This window comes from Tursiops truncatus, chromosome 19 (assembly GCF_011762595.2).
Source record: "Tursiops truncatus isolate mTurTru1 chromosome 19, mTurTru1.mat.Y, whole genome shotgun sequence".
Lineage (NCBI taxonomy): Eukaryota > Metazoa > Chordata > Mammalia > Artiodactyla > Delphinidae > Tursiops > Tursiops truncatus.
The window spans coordinates 38,864,690-38,884,956 of NC_047052.1; the positions used below are offsets into that span (position 1 = coordinate 38,864,690).

General features: G+C 46.8%; 1 protein-coding gene across 1 annotated transcript in view; it reads left to right on the plus strand.

Annotated features, from left to right (window-relative positions):
* The window catches only part of ZNF536 (zinc finger protein 536), a 282,164-nt gene extending 262,277 nt beyond the window's left edge, over positions 1-19,887 (plus strand). The window contains exon 6 of the mRNA XM_073795738.1: positions 10,290-19,887. Within this exon, the coding sequence (XP_073651839.1) occupies positions 10,290-11,869 (1,580 nt within the window). The 3' untranslated portion in view covers positions 11,870-19,887. The remainder of the gene's footprint in view (positions 1-10,289) is intronic.
* Positions 19,888-20,267: the final 380 nt, after the last annotated feature.

Here is a 20,267-nt window from a genome sequence, read left to right on the forward strand (position 1 = left end):
AGACAGGGCCACGGACAGAGGCATTCCAGAAACTTCCCAGAATAAGGGTGAAAATGAAAGAAGCCATGGAAACATCACACCACCAGCCCTCCTCGGAAACAGAATTTGCAGTGTTTAAAAGGCAGAATGGTAACCAGATAAAGATCAATTTCCTTTTATCAAAGAACAAAGAAGTTGGAAAATGCTTACACTTGCGCTTCTGAACAGAACAGAAAGTGTTACACGTTATAAATCACCAAAGTAAAACATCCATTATGACAATATAAAAGTGTAGATTACGTGTAATTAAAAATCAAAATCAAGTGGCTTGTTAATGAATGAGTTAATAGGGGCCCCAGTTGTGGAGATGTCCTGTACTGCCTTCCCCTTCCTCTTTGCGGTTTTGTATTTCCCAGTGACATGGCCAGAGGACAGCAGTCTCCAAAATAGAAGAGTTGTTTTCCAAGATGCCATCTTTTGAAGTTTTTCTATAATGGACCCATACGAGCACATTAAAAATCCAATGTGTAATAAATATATTTTAATTGGTCTGGATATGAGGTGGAACATTCTCTGTGTCTTTCTGTCCTACTCCATCTCTATGGGAAGTTTTGATCGTATAGCATCAACTCTGATAAAAACACTTTCCATTATTAACTCCACTACATTAACTCAGTTACTGCTCTTCTTCTCCCAACACCTGTTTAGTAGAGAGGTTCTGAGCAGATGCACCAGTCAGGTTGCTTTGAACACCTGTGAGCTGGGCAGAGCCTGCAGGTAGCAAGAACGTTTCTGTTGGCCCCCAAGCTCCAGCCAGGTCCATGCGTGATGGAGGGGAGGCACCCAGAGTACCCTCACATCCTAGGGGCTGCCCCTCTCCGGCTCCTGCAGGGCAGACGTTGATTGCTGCCCACACAGGGAAGGCTGAACTTCTCTCCTATTTGAAGGTTGGGCTGATTAGGACCCAATCACTGGACGTGTGCGATTTGTCTTCTAGAGTACGCTGCCGGTGATCGGAATTCAGAGCCAGTCAGTAAGGAGACTTTGTCAGTTAGGGTTCTCCAGGGAAACAGTGTGCGTGTGTGTGCATGTGTGTGTGTATACACATCTATGTACATGTACATATATACGCATCTATATACATATACATACATATCTATATACATATATACACATCTATATACAAATATATACACATCTATATACAAATATATACACATCTATATACAAATATACACACATCTATATACATATATAGATACATCAATATACATATATAAATATACATATATATACAAATATATATCTAGACATATATATACACATCTGTGTACATATACATATATACACATCAATATATATATACATATAGAGAGAGACGGAGAGAGAGAGAGAGGTCTTTATTATAAGGAATTGGCTCACTTGATTATAGAGGCTGAGAAGTCCCCTGATCTGCAGCTGGTCAGCTGGAGGCCCCAGAGAGTGGATGGTATAAGTCCCAGTCTGAGATGGAGTCCCAGCTCAAACAGAGAGCTCCCTTACTCAGATCTGTTCTATTCAAGCCTTCCACGGATTGGATGAGGCCCACCCGCACTGGGGAGGGCAATCTGCTTTCTCAGTCTACTATTCAAACGTTACTCTCATCCAGAAACACCCTCACAGACACATCCAGAATATGTTTGACCAAATATCTGGGCAACCCTTGGCCCTGTAAAGCTGTTGCATAAAATTAACCATCTCAAAGATGCGTCAGCAAGCGCTTAGTCATCCCATGCAACAGGAGGCGGGGATGCCCCCAGGTGGCCCCTGGCCGAGGCCAGCCAGTCATTCCTTTACTGGCTGCCTGCAAATGTACTCCATCCGTTCCCTCACTACCCCCTCCTCTAGGTACTACATTGGGGATACTCTGAAGGGTCCAGTGTCTGTTTTGTGCAGGAGGTAGTCAGGCGCTGATCAGTTCCTGAAAGGCTGGAGGGGGTGTGCATTCCCCACAAGCCCCAGGAGGGTGTAACACCCCATGTGATGACCCACCTGTGTGTCAGGTTTCCCAGGGGGAGCCTGTTGTCTCAGGAAGACCATTTTAGAGAAATATAATAAGCAACCTCACTCATGAAAACTTGGAGGCACTAAAGTTCAGAGACTAATTAAAAATAAATCTCATTAGTTTTTTCCCCTCTCAAACTATGCTAGTGGTTTATTAATCTGGTTTTGATTTGCTGCATGTGTTGGTCTGGCCCTGAGTTGGGCATCTCTTTATGGACTAGATTTGTACAGGGAAGCCAGCCGTGGTTCTCCAGGGGTCTCAGGGTGAGCTGAGGGGCATGCCCAGCACTGCCCACCCTACTGGGTGCTGCCTCAGTGATAGAGCGGCTGAGCGCTGCCCGGGTGGGATGCACGGAGTGCCCTCCTTGGCTCTCACCTGCATTCTGGGCACCAGACCCGAGGCTCCTCTGTCCTGATGGAGCCAAAGGGGACTGTGGAGGTGAGAAGGCTTCTCTCCTGCAGCCCCTCCAAAGGGTTGTGTGCCCTCCCTGTGGGGAAGGCACAGCCTGGGAGTTTTCTTGCCTCATGACTGAAGCTGTCTACACAGCATGACAGCAACTGGCTGCCCACAGAAAAATTCAGCCAACGAGGATAGTATAACATCAACAATGACAGTAACTGTAGTCACCACTCTCTGTGCACTCACGTGTGCAAGCACCGCTTGCTGCTCGTGGATTATTATTATTCGCCCCTTAATCCTCACAGCACTTTGGAGACCAGGTTCCAAATCCCCCCTTATCCTGCCCCGTCCCCTTTGCAAGGGGAGGGAACTGAGCCTCAGAGACGTGAAGCTACCCACCCAGAGTTGCCCAGCGTTGATTACAGGTCATACTCCAGATCTGCCTATTTAGAATTCCATTCTATTAACCACTGCACTGTATTGCTATTTTTACTTTTCTGGGTGAATTTTTGGCTTGTTTTAGGGAATTAATGCAACATTTCTTTGACAGTGTGTGTCCACACCATAACCAGCTGGAGGAAAGGAAGTGACTTGTACCCACAAGGTGTGTTGACGCAGCCTCCCAGCGATTTAAAAGGGAAGTACTGTGCACCCTGGCTCCTCCTTGCTCCCTAACTCAGACTGGCCTGAGGCCTCCTTGACCCGCTTGCCTCCAGTTCCCACCAGCCCAATGAGCTTAGGGAGGCGGTGGGGCAAGGAAATGGCTACTGTGGCTGGTGGAGGCCCCCTGACCCCTGGCATGGAAGGTGGGGTGGAATTAGACGCTGGCATAGTGGAGATGATAAACTCCTGATGCCTTTTTGGAAACTGCCTTTCAACCAAGCAGCGACTGGTCTGTGGATGTGGGTGGAAATGAAAGTTCAGCCCGCCTAAGCTAGGTGCCTTCAGCCTGATACACACACAGCTTACCTTTGATGCTTTTGCGTCTCCTCTTCTGGTGAGGTTACCAGGCTGTTTCAACATTTATAAAAGCACATTGAATAAATGTTCAGAAAAGGATTGGTTAAAATGGGCGCTCTTCCCATTTCCTCTTCTAAAAGGAGAGCATTGAGTTATTCTTAGTGGGGGACAGATACCTGCGTAATGATGAGAAAACAAAAAGACCCATTTGCCCGAAAGGAGACGATTCCTTTTTTTCTTTTTGTTTTGAATTAAAATTCTGTCGTTTTTCTAAGATGAACTAAAAGCCCATTTCCTTCTTCCACAGTCCCCCATCCTTGCTTTTCCTGCCTTAATGACATCCCAAACTTTTGTTGAAAATAATTGATTGAATTTAAATTTCCTTAAAAGTTTAAAAGGTAACGTTACAGTATAAATTTCCTACCAAACACTAAGTAGGGAAATATCCATTAGTGAAATTAACTACAGTTTCTAGGTAGCTAACAATGTACCGTATACAGTAGGGCATGTCTAATGAACACTGCAGTGGGTGATATTTCATTATACAAATTAATGCTCACATTTTAATGGGAAAGTCACATAATGAATCTCGGCTTCAGTGACAGCAATTAGAGACACAGATTGTCCCCTTCTGGACAAGGCACTGTTTAGCAATAAGCAGCTGTGTGAAAAGTCTTCAGGTTTACAACATATATATGCTTTGGGGGAATTAGTGTACAATTTATATTAATGTACTGAAGCTTCTCTGCAAAGGCACGACCGTATTTATCTCTCCTGGTATTAACTAAGTAAAGACATGTAGAAAGACTAAATAAATATCAAATAGAGGATGCAAATACGGGAAAATATTAGGTTACCCAACTTAAAAGTGAAAACACTTTTGGGGTTTTAACACACACACACGAGAAAGTTAGAAACATGAAGCCCTTCTTAAAAGCTTGATAAAGGGATTTCCAACGAGAATAAAATGAATCCCCCTGTTATTTTTGGAGAAGCACTATAGGGAACTTGCTCTGAATAGTTCCAGAATAACTCCCCAGAACAGTGAGGTTTCCTTGAATATCAAGTGCAAAGTGAGGCTCAGAATGATGAAAGACATGACCATGTAAAAATAGGTACAATGAACTAATTAAACCACTTGGTCATATATTTCTTAAAATTTATGATACAACGACTTGGAGAAGTTATCAATGATATTCCAGAATTGAATATACATCTTATGCCATGTGTCAGTGGGTAGCTGGTTTAATGTAAGATGGTTCCAATAATTTCATTAGACCATGGAGTGATGAACTGATGATTTTTTAAATTTATTCCGCCTTTTCTAGCAAAACTCCCTTTTCTAGAAATGCATTGTTTGGGCCCACTTCTTATTCCTTTAAAATATTGTGAGAAGTTTCCCCACAGAAACCTACTGTTGTGGTTCCCTGCTTCCTTTGGTAGGTGAATGGCTCAACACTGGTCATCCTTTTCCCAGACACAAGTTTCATAGACCAGACCTGGTCTGCAGAACAGGGTCTTTGGCCCTCTCTGTGTTTGAAAAAGTTTTTAAGTACGTGCCAATATTTTAAAACTGGGATATTGCATGTAGAAATCTGGAAGCAAGGCTTTCCTTAGATAGAGGTCCTTGTGTCCACTGCTGGTGGCATTGGGTGGCAGTGGCCCTCCAGGAGAGGTGGGTGGCCCCCACCCCGCTGTTTCGCACACTCATCGTCTGCTCAGCTCTGAAAGCATCTGAGTGTATGGCTCCTGCAACAGGCAGATGCAAAGACATTGAATGCGAACATCGTGGAGGTGACCAGAGGGCTCATGTCACCCTGCAAAGCCTTGGGAAGCCTGTCCGATTCCCCCCAGTAGATTTGGACTCACTTATGGGTCTGAGGACAGAGCTGCAGGGTCTGAGGTTGTCTGGGCCACGGGGCTGCACAGAACGTCTTTCCGAGTCTCAGGCAGAGCCCTGCCCGGGCGGGAGCGGGCTGGGTGGGATGACGCTGACTAAGAAGCAGCTCTTAGCAAAGGACTCGGCGTTTGTCAGTCGACGAAACCGAAGAGCAGACCTTGCCCATACCTCAGAGCCCGCTGAATGTGCTGACAGGTTTTTCCCACCCAGTCCAGGCCACTGTTGTGAGACATTTGCCTCCTGAGTGCTCTGAAATGTGCCCTCCAGGGAGGTTGCTTGGGAAACAGCTGGACTGTTTCCAGTGAAACGAGACCGTTGGGTGGCCAGGCTTCCCCAGGGGGATGTGCTCACCCCTGGGTCTGCCCACCAGAAACGCACCCCAGCCGGGGCTAGTGGTGGTCTCAAAAGCATTTCCTTGCACCCTTCGTAGTGATGAAGCCCAGGAAAGGCTTTAAGGCAGAGGACGATAGTGGTTATCCAAATCATTTAGGGGTTATAAAGAAAACAAAATCAGGTTTTTGTTCATTTTTAAAACGAAACGTCCAAAGCGGGTGGGTTTATCCCACGCAGCTCACTCTCGAGCATTTATCTGGGGAATTGGGTGGTAGGGGGCAGTCACCCAAATAGAGCCTCTCAGGAACTTGGAGGTGGAACCACGTGGAGAAACCACTGCGAGGGCTGTTCCAGGGTGTGTGCACGGGCGGTGCATGGAAGGCTTTCTAGAGCCTGTGCAGTCAAGATAATCCTTGAGGACTCCCGTTAAGTGGCCCCAAATTTACCAGGGCCTGGATCCTTGGAGGCTAAGATGCTAAGAATTAACCATTCTTGTTTCTCAGATGTGGCCTCTTTTCCCTGGAACAGTGGTGGTCAAGGCCTGTTTTTAACTTTAAAAGAACAGTGGGTCAAGTGAAGAGATCCTCTCCTGCACTGTGTGATGCGTATGTGATGTGTGGGATGTGTGTGTGATGTGTGGTGTGTGTTTGTGATGTGTGGTGTTTGTTTGTGATGTGTGTGTGTGTATGTGATGTATGGTGTGTATGTGTGTGTGTGTGTGTGATGTGTGGGGGGTGTGTGTGATGTGTGTGTGTGTATGATGTGTAGTGTGTGATGTGTGTGTGTGATGTGTGTGTGTATGTGTGTGTGTGATGTGTGCTGTGTATGTGTGTGTGTGTACCTGATGTGTGGTGTGTGTGTGATGTGTGGTGTGTGTGTGTGGTGTGTGTGTATGTGGTGTGGTGTGTGTGTGTGTGGTGTATGTGATGTGTAGTGTGTGTGATGTGTGTGGGGTGTGTGTGTGGTGTGTGTGTGGTATGTATGTGGTGTCTGTGATGTGTAGTGTGTGTGTATGTGTGTGATGTGTGGTGTGTGTGTGGTAAGTATGTGATGTGTGGTGTGTGTATGATGTGTGTGTGTGGTGTGTGTGTGTGATGTGTGGTGTGTGGTGTATGTGTGGTGTGTGATGTGTGGTGTGTGTGTGGTGTGTGATGTGTGGTGTGTGATGTGTGGTGTGTGTGTGGTGTGTGATGTGTGGTGTGTGATGTGTGGTGTGTGTGGTGTGTGGTGTGTGATGTGTGGTGTGTGTGTGGTGTGTGATGTGTGGTGTGTGTGTGATGTGTGGTGTGTGATGTGGTGTGTGTGTGATGTGTGGTGTGTGTGTGGTGTGTATGTGATGTGTAGTGTGTGTGATGTGTGGTGTGTGTGTGTGGTGAGTATGTGATGTGTGGTGTGTGTGTGATGTGTGGTGTGTGTGTGTGTGTGATGTGTGGTGTTTGTGTGTATGTGGTGTGTATGTGTGGTGTGTATGTGATGTGTATGTGTGTGATGTGTGGTGTGTGGTTGTGGTGAGTATGTGACGTGTGGTGTATGTGTGTGATGTTTGGTGTGTGTGTTTGTAATGTATGTTGTGTGTATGTATGATGTGTGGTGTGTGTGAGTGTATGTGTGTGTGGTATGTGTGCCTCTTTCTTTAATGATCCTATGATATGTGTCCTCTCAAAGCCGTGAGAGTAGGGGCCTTGTCTCTTTGGTTCTTCACTCAATTCCCAGCACCAAGAGCAGAACTTGGGGGGTAGGGGGTGCTCATTCAATAGAGACTGTGTGAACGAATCCATGTGTTTCCGGGTGTGCGGGTACATACCTGTATGGACACGTATGCCTCTGGCATCATTCAGGAGACTTTGTCTAGCCCTTGACATGACTTTTAGAGTTGACATGATGCCATAGAGAACATGTGCTCCGACTTGCCACATTATAGGTCGGGGAAGCAAAGGTCCCAAGATAGGAATGCCCAGTGGAGCAAAAATAACACAGGTTCTCTGTCCCCAGTCCAGACTCTCCAAATGCCTCCTGGGGTCCAGAGGTCCAGACTAGCTTCCCTGCTACACTGTTCCACAGTACCGACCTCAAAGAGTACTTCCCAGGGAGGCTCTGTGTAGTGGTTTCCCACCCAGGCGCCACAGAGGGTCACGTGGGGGCCTTTGAAAGACCCCAGAGCCCAGTCTGTCCCGGGAACTCAGAATTTCTGGAGGTGGAAGTGGGACCAGGTATCAGCACTTTTGAAAGCTCCCCAAGCTGTTCCACTTTGGTTTTTCAAAATGTAATGTTTAGAGTTTTAGCGTCAGAATCATCAGGGGCACTTACTAGAAGCACCCACTTCTGGACCCACCCCAGACCCAGGGAATCAGAACTGCTCTGCCTTAGGTCCCAGAACTTGTGTTTTATACTCTCCTGGGGATTCAAGGCTCAGTACAGTCTGACAACCACTGCTGCAGTGAGCATTTCACGTGTGTGTCCCTTGGAAATCTCCGCACATCTTCTGAGCATCCCTGCAGTCAGCAAGAAAGGCAGTCCCCGCTCCACCCAGGCCTGGAGGGAAGGTCTACATTTTCTCTCTGCATCTCCTGCTGACGGATGCCCATGCATGCTCTACAAACCCTTTGCCAGATGCACTTAATCGTTTCCAGGTGCACTTTTGAAATGCAACCCGAGTCTCATCCAGTACCTGTAGGCACCTCTGCCAACTCTCACTGCAGGGCCCTCCCCCCGGGTTTACAACAACCCGTGGGCCAGGATCTTGAGTTCCTCATCAGGCTCTCCTACCACAAGCCCCACAGACACCCCCTCAGCTTCAGGGGCTGCCTCTTCTCCAACTGGCACTGGACTTCTAGGTCAGCCCAGAAGTACCCCGTCCACAGTGCCCATCCCACTGAGGGTCCCCTAGTCTCCGGTGAGATGTCCAAATAGCAGTGGCTGAAGTGAATGCAAGCCTCACACGGGGATTGACTTCAAGAAGTGGGAAATGGTGCCTGAAGCCGTTTGTACCTTTACATCAAAGGGGAGTGAGTCTTCCTCTAGATCCATGTCATTGGTCTAGAGACGTGACCTTGTCATTCAGAGAAAGAGATCCCCAGATGGGAATCTGATGTGTCCAGAGGAAACCTTCAGCTGCTCGTAGGAGGGAAAGAGGAGCACATAGCCACCATTTGATGAGGCAGGCATAGCTTCTCCCAGGCTGGAGCGCACAGTCTGGAGGTGACCTGGAGTCCTCTGCTCAGAACCTGGGCTGGTGGTCCTCTTATTTACAAAATGCATGCATCCCCCCCACCCCACCCCCAACAAGTGCCTTACCCCCAAATGGCCTATGCCTGGAGAGCTGGGAGTCACGGCGTCAGCTGAGACTAGACACAGTAAAATGTCTCCAGAATACACCATTCACCCATGACTTGCTGTTGCTTTTAGATCAGTGTGTTTTACGATAGAATAGAGGAAGCCGTGGGGGATGCTTGAATTTCCTCGGAGAATTAATTGTGGATATTGACAGGGAGTTGTTGTGAACAAGCTCGTGGGAACTCTAACAGTCCCGTTCCTTCCAGAGAGCTTTTCGATTCCAAAGTCCAGAGAAGACCCTGGATTGCGAACACATTCTTGGAATATATTTACATCCGCATTTGTTTACCCTCCCCTTTTCCTCTCTCCTACAACGTAGGCAGGTCTAAGTTGTATGTTATGGTATCTTTCCTATAGTAGAAAGAACAATAGAAGTTGTGTGTTGGATTTAAATAAATATTTAATTCATGAAAATGATCTTATATGTTTTAAAAGTCTTTAAAGCTATTTTTATTCTCTAGAAAGTGCTTGTTATAGGTAAATTACACATTTTACTACCAGAGCATTAGGTTTGCCATTAGTACAAATTTAAGGCACTACAAAGACCAGTAGATAATGTTAATTCCAAATACAGAAACTAAATATATTTTGTGCCTTTTTATTACTCATTTTCTTTTAAGTTTTATTGACTGCTTTTTATCTTAACTATATGTCTTTACATGCTGCAATCATAATGCACTGTAATGGTATTAATATTTTATAGAATCAGTATTTATAGTTCTTTATTTAGAAACAATGCAGTAGGTCTGCGGATATCTGAGCCCGTCTGGAATGGTGCCCTCCAAATAATGATAAATTACTTGTGCAGTATGCCATTTGCTAATTATATCCATGATTTACTGCAGAGCAAGACTTAAATCATTCATTTCAGTCTTGCGTAACAGTGCCATAAAATTTTTAGGTTTAAAAATGGTTCCATGTGTATAATTTAAACAAATTTTAGAGCTATTGTATACACAAAATATTGCAACCACCCATTTGTTACATACTTTGTCTTTTTAAACTTCTACTTTTAATGATCACTGTGGTTGAAATTATTATGCTTAATTTTCATAATCATAGCTTTTAAATCTACAGCCGTTTTCACATGTTAGATAAAGAAAAAGATAGCTAATTGTGTGTAGATAGTATGTCATTCCTGAATAGTCCCAAATGGTACAAAATCATTAAAAAAGCTTAAGAGTACGAATTATTCTTCTATTAAAAAACAGTTGTTCTCTAACTAATTATTAGTTTGAGCTGCTTTGTTTCCAAGAACAAATGTTGATCCTTCTAGCCTTGTTCAGCACACCAAAATGAGATTAACACTTTTTTTTTTCTCCTTATACCAAAATCTTGCAGGTGAGAAACCCTACAAATGTCCCCACTGTGATTATGCCGGCACCCAATCAGCCTCCTTAAAATATCACCTAGAGCGGCACCACCGGGAGCGGCAGAACGGAGCCGGGCCACTGTCTGGGCAGCCCCTGAACCAAGACCACAGGGACGAGCTGTCCAACAAAGCTGCTTTGTTTATCAGACCTGACATCCTGAGGGGCGCCTTTAAGGGTCTCCCCGGAATCGACTTCAGAGGTGGCCCTGCGTCTCAGCAGTGGACATCAGGGGTGTTCTCATCTGGAGATCACTCAGGGCAGGCCACTGGCTTGTCTTCTGAGGCTCCTTCAGACGCTCTGAAAGGTACCGACCTTCCTTCCAAAAGCACCCACTTCTCCGAAATCGGGAGAGCTTATCAAAGTATCGTGAACAACGGTGTGAATTTCCAAGGGTCCTTGCAAGCGTTCATGGACAGCTTTGTCCTAAGCTCCTTGAAGAAGGAGAAGGACATGAAGGACAAAGCCCTATCTGACCCTCCTTCCATGAAGGTCCACGGGGCAGACGGTGGCGAGGAGAAGGCGGGCGGCAAGGCAGCCCCCAGGAAGTCTGAGAAGTCTCAGTACGAGCCCCTGGACTTGTCCGTGCGGCCGGACGCCGCCTCCCTCCCAGGCTCCTCGGTGACTGTGCAAGACAGCATCGCGTGGCATGGCTGCTTGTTTTGTGCTTTCACAACGTCCTCTATGGAGCTGATGGCCCTTCATCTCCAGGCCAACCACCTGGGCAAATCGAAACGCAAAGATAGCGCCGTCGGGGTGACGGTCAATTGCAAAGACCAAGCCCGGGAGGCCAGTAAAGTGGCCTTGTTGCCCTCGGTACAATCAAGCAAAGAGATGGCGCTTGCCAACGTGATGGGGCCTCTAGACTCGGCTTCTGAAAAGATGGCCCAAGGACAGGTCAAAGAGACTCTGGGGGAGCAGAAGGGTGGCCCATGGCCCGGCCACATGGACCCCACGTTCTGTAACTTCCCGTCAGACTTCTACAAGCAGTTCGGTGTTTACCCAGGTCTGCTGGGCTCGGGGGCCTCCAGTTCCTGCCCCAACAGGGAGCCCGACGGGAAGGCCCACTTGGAAGATGATGCCCCGATCCTGATCCCTGAAACCACAAATAAGAACACTACTGATGACCTCTCGGACATCGCCTCCTCAGAGGACATGGACTCCTCCAAAGGAGAAAACAACGAGGAAGAGGATATCGACACGGAGCCGGAGGTGATGAGCAAGCCGCCTGCCCTGAGCAAGGACGGGGGCAGCGACGGTGGGGATGGCCTGCTGCCCGCAGGTGCCCCACAGCCCATCCAGGGACTGGTCTCCCCTCTACCCCAGGCATCGGAGAAGCAGTGGCACAGCCCGGGCCTTCTTCCAGCCCAGGACCCCGTGGCGAGCCTGCCCAAGCCAGAGCGGGGGCCCCAGGGCCTGGAGAAGCCGATGAATGTGCTGTCGGTCCTCAGGGCCTACAGCGCCGATGGCTTAGCAGCCTTTAACGGACTTGCAAGTAGCACAGCAAATTCTGGATGTATCAAGAGGCCAGACTTGTGTGGTAAGTTTTAGAATCCTCTTCCTTTAGTTCATTTCCCAAAACATCAGTGCTGATTTGTGCATTTTTAAAAAATGGGGTAGACTTATCCATGAGCAGATTTTGAACTACACATAAGAACTACCCCGACTATGCTGTATATGCAATATAGACAATCATGAGAGTCAGCTTCATTTAGAAGTGTCGGACCTCGTACTTTCGTGTTTCAGTTTGCATCATTGTGATCTGAAATGCCTGTACGGAAGGCATGGAAAAGGGGGCGGGGTCTCACAGTGTGCACTACTCCTGTTTTTAACCCATAACTTGAGGGGGAAAGGAAACATTTCAAAAAACAAAAAGAGAAAGAGACATGGTAACTTGCAAACTTTTCAGTCTTTTCAACTTATGCATAAGATGCCTAAAGACAATCCCTTACTGCTTTGCTAAGCCAAACCTGCTTTCTGAAACTTTTCTTGATAATGCCTTGAGGATACTAAAATCATATCACACTAACCACAATGTAGAAATGAAATGGCCCTCTCTCCAAACAGGGAGATGGTTTGGGGTATTTGTGATTCATCTTCAGACATACCAAATGGCAGTTACTGTGACTTTGGCCTTCTATTATTGCCTTCTGTCTGTCTGTTTCTTCACCTGTTGTTCGAACAAGAATGTACATTATGAAGTCCCTGGTGAGCAGGGTTGTGATCCTGTGTGTCTTGGATTTACGCCTCTGCCTGATCTTGTTAGCAAACTGGCGCTTCTTTACCTCCTTCAAGAATATGGTTACTCCAAAGTAATTCCAGATCTTAACAAGTAATGCTAGATTTGAAGCCTAGACCTGCATCAAATCAATGTCGGCGTGGGCAGGGAGGATCAAAGTCATGCTCTTGTCACCCAGATATTCTTATTCGAAAGCCTTTCTCGGAATCGAAGCTCAGTATGTTATTCCCAGCCCCAAATATCCTCACTAGAGACAAATGACCACGGTCCCTTTCCATCTGTAATCTGTGAATGAATTTCTGTGACTTTACTTCACTTGTTGAAAAAAGGAAGGAAAGAAGGAAAGAAGGGAGGAAGGAAAGGAGAGAAGGAAGGAAAATGGATGGAAGGGAGTAGTACTTAACTTCTGAATCCTGACATTCCTTTTAGCACAGAGTGGGATTCAGCAAGCTGGACTCAGTTCATAATTTAAATTGATGTATTTCTTTTTCCCTCTCCTTCCCTAATTCACTAAGAACTGGATCAAGCAGTCAGAAATATTTTTTGAATTGTCAAAAATCACTAAATGGATTTCTGAGAGCTCAAAAAAATATTGACAGTTCCTTATGCTGAATGATTCATAAGGCCCCATTAACCAGCACCCCAGATCTATTTTTAGCCACATACAATTCATTACTTTTGAAGCTGTTAAAAACAATATTTAAAAGAAAGAGAAAAGAGTTTTATGTCAGTCCAATTTTTTTTTTGCTCTTTTTTTTTTTATTGTTGTTTTTAAGTTTGTGATTGGAGTGCTTTCTTTTTTATTGTTGTTTGGGGTTTTTTTTTAAGTCTATTTTCAGTTCTTTCAAATACCTACGTAGGACCCATAGTTCCTGCCAGGAATCCATGAATCAGAAAAGATCAAAACCTGGCATGTTTATAAGCTCATTATTATTGAAATGAGCTCATATTACCCCTATTAATTTTCCCATCGTCCTATCAATGCCCAAGGAAGGCTGCCCGCCTTTGAGGAAGCGTGCCCACTTGTGTCCTTTTGCACCAGGCGAGGGTGGAGGGGAAGGCAGCACCAGGAAGCCCTTTCCTCCGAGCTGCAGCTCTTAGGCCCTTTTACCCCCTCCCAGAATAGCAGCTCACCACACTTCCCTGACATTTCCAGGGTACGTGCAAAAAAAACTTGCTTAGTCAACCTTTCAGCCATTGGGCAAAAGAGCCTGAGATGTAAGTCATGGCCTCTCTCCCAAAAGGGGAGTGAAGACCCTCAGGCCAGCCAGACCCCAAGGCACCTGGTCGCTTCCCAGCGGACAGTCCAGATCCTACGGATCCACCTTGAACTCATGGTGAGATGCCAAAACTAACTCCTGCCAAAAAATGTCTATTTTTAGAGCGCACAAGTCCTGCATTTCATTTATCCTAATTTCTTCTGCATCCTCCCTCTTGCTTTAGCTTGGGAGCAGGCAAGGAAGGCCCTTCTCTGGTCTTTGTGTTTGCTTGGTTGGGGTGGAAGCCCTGTCCTTTCGCCTCCAGGATGGCCTGACTCTGTCCAGTTCTCATTCCCCCTTCCCATAACTGGCCCACCATAATCAAAATCCTCTTCTTGTTTTCTTACGGGCTGCTGTGACCCAGGAGGGCCAGGCATATTCATCCTTCCTAAGAGTTGATATCTGGGAGGAAAACTTAAACCCACTGAGCTACAAAGGGGGCATTTGAGGACATTTTTTCTTACTGCCTGGTTTACTGCCTTTCTAGCATTGCAAAAAGCACAAGCGATAGTTGAAAACTTCAAACTCCCATTGGCTTGACTTTGCCAGGGTGGAAATGATATTGGCACAAGGAATCAAATATTCCTAATGTTTATTCCCTCCTCTCTGCTCCACTCAGAGTAGATATGGATTTCCAAACTGGCCCAGCAGCTTAATAGCTGGTTTCCTCAAGAAGCTGGGCTTTGCCTAACCAAAGAATTATTCTGATAGTTCTAAACTTAAGAGAGTTTGGGGTCTGATTTTATCTGGTTAGTAAACCCAAATCCCCACTTTGACACCCTTAGAAACAGGCTTGTGGGAGGAGCTAATGTCTGTCTGTTTCTATTCTCATGAGTGTAGAAGTATTAGAAGAAGCATCCGTAAAGATGTTGTTCAAATCACATAGACCGCCCCAGCCCACCCCACCCCCCAACTAGAGCTCAGCGGCTCTGCTGACACATGCTGGTAAGTGGAGAAGGTGGCTTCTAACCCTAAGTCTGTGGGTGACCTTCATGCTATAGGCCCTACTTCTGGATGCTTCCTTAATTCTGCATGCCTGCTTTCTGACTTTTAAACCTCTGGTCTTTCATTCCTTGGTGTCATGGACCTGGGGTCCTGGACAATGTGCGCTGTCCACTGCTAGGCAACCCAGCCAGCCGGGTAGGGGAAGTATGTAGCGTGTGCCAACGTTGAGAGCTTGAGCATGAATTTTCAAAAGATCAGAGGCACGCTACAGATGACCCCGAGGAGGAGATTGAGCCATCTTGGGTTAAGCTGAAGGACATGCACTGTTGCTTCTAGAGTGAGTCAATTCCCACTCTGGGCCTCGTTACAAGAAGTCGTGCTCCGATCAAAGTCCCCATTTCGTGAGGTGGTTTCCAGACTCCAGGCATGGCCTACCTTTCTTTATTCTGTCGAAGAGCATAACGTACAAGGGCACTCCCGGCTGTTGGAGAACTCGGATGTGCCCTCGGTGTTTTGGGAATGGATTTGACCTTGGTTTTGTAATGGGACAAGATCCATGTGAGTATTTAATAAGGGGGGTAAGGGCAGACCAGGGCAGCATCACATCCACTGACAAGACAAGGCAGACAGCCCCTTTGTCCAGCCTGAGAAATCTGACAAACTATTGGGACAGCCAGTAGCTTGGAGATCTGAGAGTGCTCTGGTGGGCCCTAGTCAGCACAGAGGCTGGGCTGCACAGCACCTGGGGGGCTGGCTGCATGGCCCAGGTACAGAGCTTGCTTCACTTCAGAGTTTGTGGATTTAGAAAGAAACCCTTACTTTTGCTTTTGAACCTGAGACAGATGTCTGGGAGCCATCGTGTACTGAGTCTTGCAAGCAGAGTTTGCTCTGTGTGTTCTTTGGTGAGCCCAGGGGTAGGGTTGATGGGGAAGAACTAAAATCAAATTAAGGGAACATGAGTGAGAAGAGTGCAACCCCCTTACTCTTCGAAGCTCTGCTCTGGAGTTACCGCCACTCAGGGAAGCCCGGCTGAGTGAGGAGAATCTATCAGCTTGTCTATTGTGGGCATGAGGCCCTTGTGTTGTGGCTGCCAGACTAAGTGACCCACCAGAGTGGGGAGGAAGCCCGTGAGAAGGCAGGGTCATTACCAGCAATAGCCCCAGTATTCCCAGTTGGGGGGAACCTGGCTTCCCTGACCCAAGTTATGCCTGCGACCCTGAATTCTCTCATAGCAATGAGAAAATTAGGACTCCCTTCCTGAAAAAAAAGATGGGGTCTACTTAAACCTCTGTACCTCATGTATTCTGAAATGTGTGATGAAATGAACCAGGATAACGAAGCTGAACTCTTTTAAAAGGTGACTCTGTCCTCCAGAAACCTTGTTGATTTCTCAGCATAGGCAGTCTGAAAATATTCAGGGGTGGGCAACTGTTTTCTTAGAAAGCCAGAGAGCCCTTAGGCTTGCAGGCCCTGTGGTCTCTGCTGGGCAGCACGAAGCAGACAGTAAGCAATAAGGAAGCGAATGGGCATGGCTGCGTTCCAATAAACTTAATTTACTAACACAGACAGTGGGCTAGAATTGGCCCACAGATCCAAGTTTGCTGGCCCCTGCGCTAGTATAAAGAAGGTTGTGTTGCTGTGGTCATCCTAGAGAAGACATGTGAAAGCCGTCCTCTGCTACCCCACTGGCCAGTGAGATGATGCAGGCAGGACCCAGGCCAGCAGCTACAACGTTCCATCTATTGCCATTTAATGCCAGAGATCTGAGAGATTTTGCAGAGAGAGAGAGAGAGAGAGAGAGAGAGGACTTGTAGACCCAGGTGGCCTGGAGTAGCTATTTCTGGAAGGTCACATCTCTACCTATGCATCAGAGACTTCCAGGGCTCTGAAAGGCTGCCCCCCATCATGGCCAATGTGGGCAGAGGAGGAAGACACAGGAGCTCTTTCTTGGCTCTGAGGTGAGCCTGATGGACAGAAGTGTGAGGATAAAAAGAGGCAATGGATGTATAAGAGCTTGGATAAATGGTTCTCAGTTGAGCTGGTATTTTCTGGAAGGGGTGAACGTCCGCATGAGGCTATCACAAGGAGATGACGTCACTGCCCACATGTCTTTTGGCTGCAGTCATCCCTTTAGCACTGAGCAGGCACAAATCTTACTTTCCATCAATGTTATAGAGACACCTCTTATTTCCTTGGGTCTGCCTTGCCAAGCCATTGATAGCCATTTCTTGGTATGTGGGAACACTAGCTTAGAAGACAGTTCTGACAATTTTGTGTTGACATCTCATTGCCATGGTCTCACCGTTTCAGTTTCTACCCGATTCTTCTCCTGTTAGAAGGCAGGTGCTTTGGAGTAGGAAATAAGTCCTGCCTCCTCAGTCTTTGGCCAATAAATGGCTAAGGTCTGTGGTCAGTTAGGGATTTTCAAGGGAGCCGTGGTGGAGTATGTGAAAACACTGCATATGTGTGTATGAAGACACCGGAGCATGGGCTACTGGTGCACAGCCTATGACAGTTGGTACATCTTTGCGGATGATCTTAAGTTCTAAGGTGTGACCCTGAAGCCATCAGGTTCTAGTGGAGAAAGGCGGTTAAATTAGTTAAATGGCAGAGGACGAGAACCACAGAATCCAAATTTGCCAAGCAGACAGGTGCCCGGGCTCAGGCAACGCATGTGAAGGCAGTGAGCCTAGGAGGCCCAGGGAACCTCTGTTGTAAGGTCCTGTCTCTAGAGCTGCCATGCTTTATTTAAAGCCAAGTGAGCAATCATTCTTCTCTTCCTCTTCTTCACGAGATGACTCTCTTGTGTGTTGGCTGGCAGAGACTGTTGATAAAGCACTTTTGCACTCGCTTTCTTTGCCCGATTTTATCATTTACAGGTTGGTCTTTGATTTCCATAGTCCAGCCCGCGCCCAGTAATAATGTGTGTCCAGAGCCTGATGTCAGGCCTCAGTAGAGAGGACCACTTGGCTTGTCCTGAAGTCCAAGGGCAGATCCTTTCAATTAATGCAAATCACCACCCCTCCTGCCTGCTCTGCCCAGGCTGGCTGCCGCACAATTGGCTGCAGGGCCTTTCCCTTGAACTCTGGTGGGACAAAGCACAGGTGCTGTCCCCCGGGGTCTCCCACGGAAACCAGCACCCCGGGCAGGCTCTCTCTTGCCCTCATCCAGAGGCTCTCTGTGTGCACCATGTTGACGAAGAGGCATCCTCTTCGCATGGCAGCCCACCCCAAACTCTTTCGGCATTCTATTCCTCCTCCCCTTCCCTCTTTTTAAGTTAAATGGGAATGCCACTGACATGATGTCGTTTGCACTGCAGGATGACAGAACTGTTGTGTGAATACCATTGTATTTGCCAAATGGTCCACTCGTCATTTCAGAACAAACAAATGGACGGTGTCTGTAAGTCGGCAAACACTGGTGACATTTAGCCTTGTTTATGTTCCTTTCCTTTTGCTGCATATTTTTGGCTCCAAAAGCTACCGTCTGAATCAACAGTGCCTCCAAAGCAGGAGAAAAGTCTGGTAGCTTTCATTTTAGTTGCCGTGTCCATGTTCTCTTTGGATCGCGTGATACCTACTGCCCAGGATCAAGCCTGAGGTGGGAGAAGAGACCGACCAAGCTCTTTGGTTCAAAACATATATACAATGTTTTTCCTCCCTAATGATGACTTCAAATTGGGAGGGAGGAAGAGAATGCTGAGAGAAGAGAGTGTTGTCAGAACGGACACCCACATCCCCGGGGAAATGCAAACTGTCCAGGCAGGCCCAGCCACCGCCACATGCAATAGGAGCTCTGTGACCCCGTGGCTGTCTTGAGCTGTGTGTGGGTACTCCGGGCTTAAGTTCCGGGGTCTACCTTCTTAGGCTACTGAATCAAAGTGGTGGTTGGCGCGGGCAGCCGTCTAGCTGCCACGTGTGCCACGGACCACATCTTAACTGCTGAAGGAATCGGGTTCTTTGTTTTTTATCTTCAGATGCTATGTGCCAAGCCCAGGTTTCAAATAAGTAGTAATTTTCTCCTATTACTTAGCGCTGATCAACAGCACCTCTGCATCTAATTGCCAACCTGCTCTAATCACATGGGCTCTTCTTGCTTTAGCCAGAGGCAGAAGGACCGAATTTTATAAATATTGCTTTATTGTCATTATCCCATTAAACAATTAGGGAATGTGGCCCTGCCCTTGCTTTCAAATCCCTCTGGCCCACGTGGTTTCTGGACTGTTTAATGAATCTGCACATTTTCTTGCAGGTAAGTGACACCCCCTGTTCTAGTCGGTCTAGCTGGACTTGCCCTTGTCTGTCCGTGCTCCTCGGTGGCTATCTGCAGCTTGTTAATCGTGTAAAGTCAAGAGAAGACTGTATACACATATGTGTGTTGAATAAACAATTACTATTGGCATAGGTATGTGTATACACATGGTACACCAACCTACGGTATACATAGCGAAGAATCAGGGAGGCTAAAAATACTGCCCCATATGTTCCACCATTAGCGAAGGGTGGTGAAGGCTTAGTAACTTGAACGGGAGAGAAAATTCCCTCCGAGTCATGAATTCTGCATGACACACGCTGGTGGATTCGAGGTCCCTTCACCTGTGGAAACCCTGATGGGGGGCCTGCTCAGCACAGCTTCTAGAGGCGGGCCCTGCGATGGTCTCGTTGGCATTACTGCTTGTGTCTGATTGTCCTGTATTTTGTAACACTTTAGAGAATACAGAAAAGTGCAGTAATTATCTTTCTCCATAGTATTTAAGCAGTAATATTGCTAGTTTAATATTGTGTCAGGTCGTCATGTTAACCAGGAACAGATGACGTAAAATTCCAGTGAATAGCACCTTGATATCCACTCCTTAAAAATGGTGATTGAAGCAAAATGTGTAAACTTGTACCAGGTTATCGTGTGCTTTGGAATAGAGTATTGTTGAAGTAATTAGAAGCTATATGAAGGTGTTCCTGGTAATGAAGGCATGTAAGTTATAATAATTGTAGCTTTCTGAATAAGTGTCAAACTATATCTTTAAGTGTGCTGTATGCTGAGTTACAAGTTAGGTCATTTATGAATGGAATGTAAAACAATACTAAAAATGCTTCAATAACTTATCTTGGTATTGCTAATAAAAAAAAGCTGTGAAACATTAGTGCAGTTTTGAGTCATTATGTTAATTCACTCCACAACACCCTCCACCCTTGACATCCCTCTGTCGGGAGCCTCAACAGGACATTCAGGGAAACTAGTGATGCTGTCCCACGGTTTGTTTTCTGGGCCACCTACTGCATTTTCCACCCATCTTCAGGTGGACCCAGGAGTTACAATTCCTAAACATACAAATGTCAAGGCACCTCCTGATTTGGGTGGGGTGACCGTGGCGGGTCCAGGGAGTGCATCTCTCTGTACCAGTGTCTCTCGGGTGTGTGTCTAGACCGCATGATGGCTCACAGGCCCTGTGGGGGTCTGTGCAGGCCGCTGTCCCTCATCCCCGGTGTGGAGGACTACATCTGCCTGG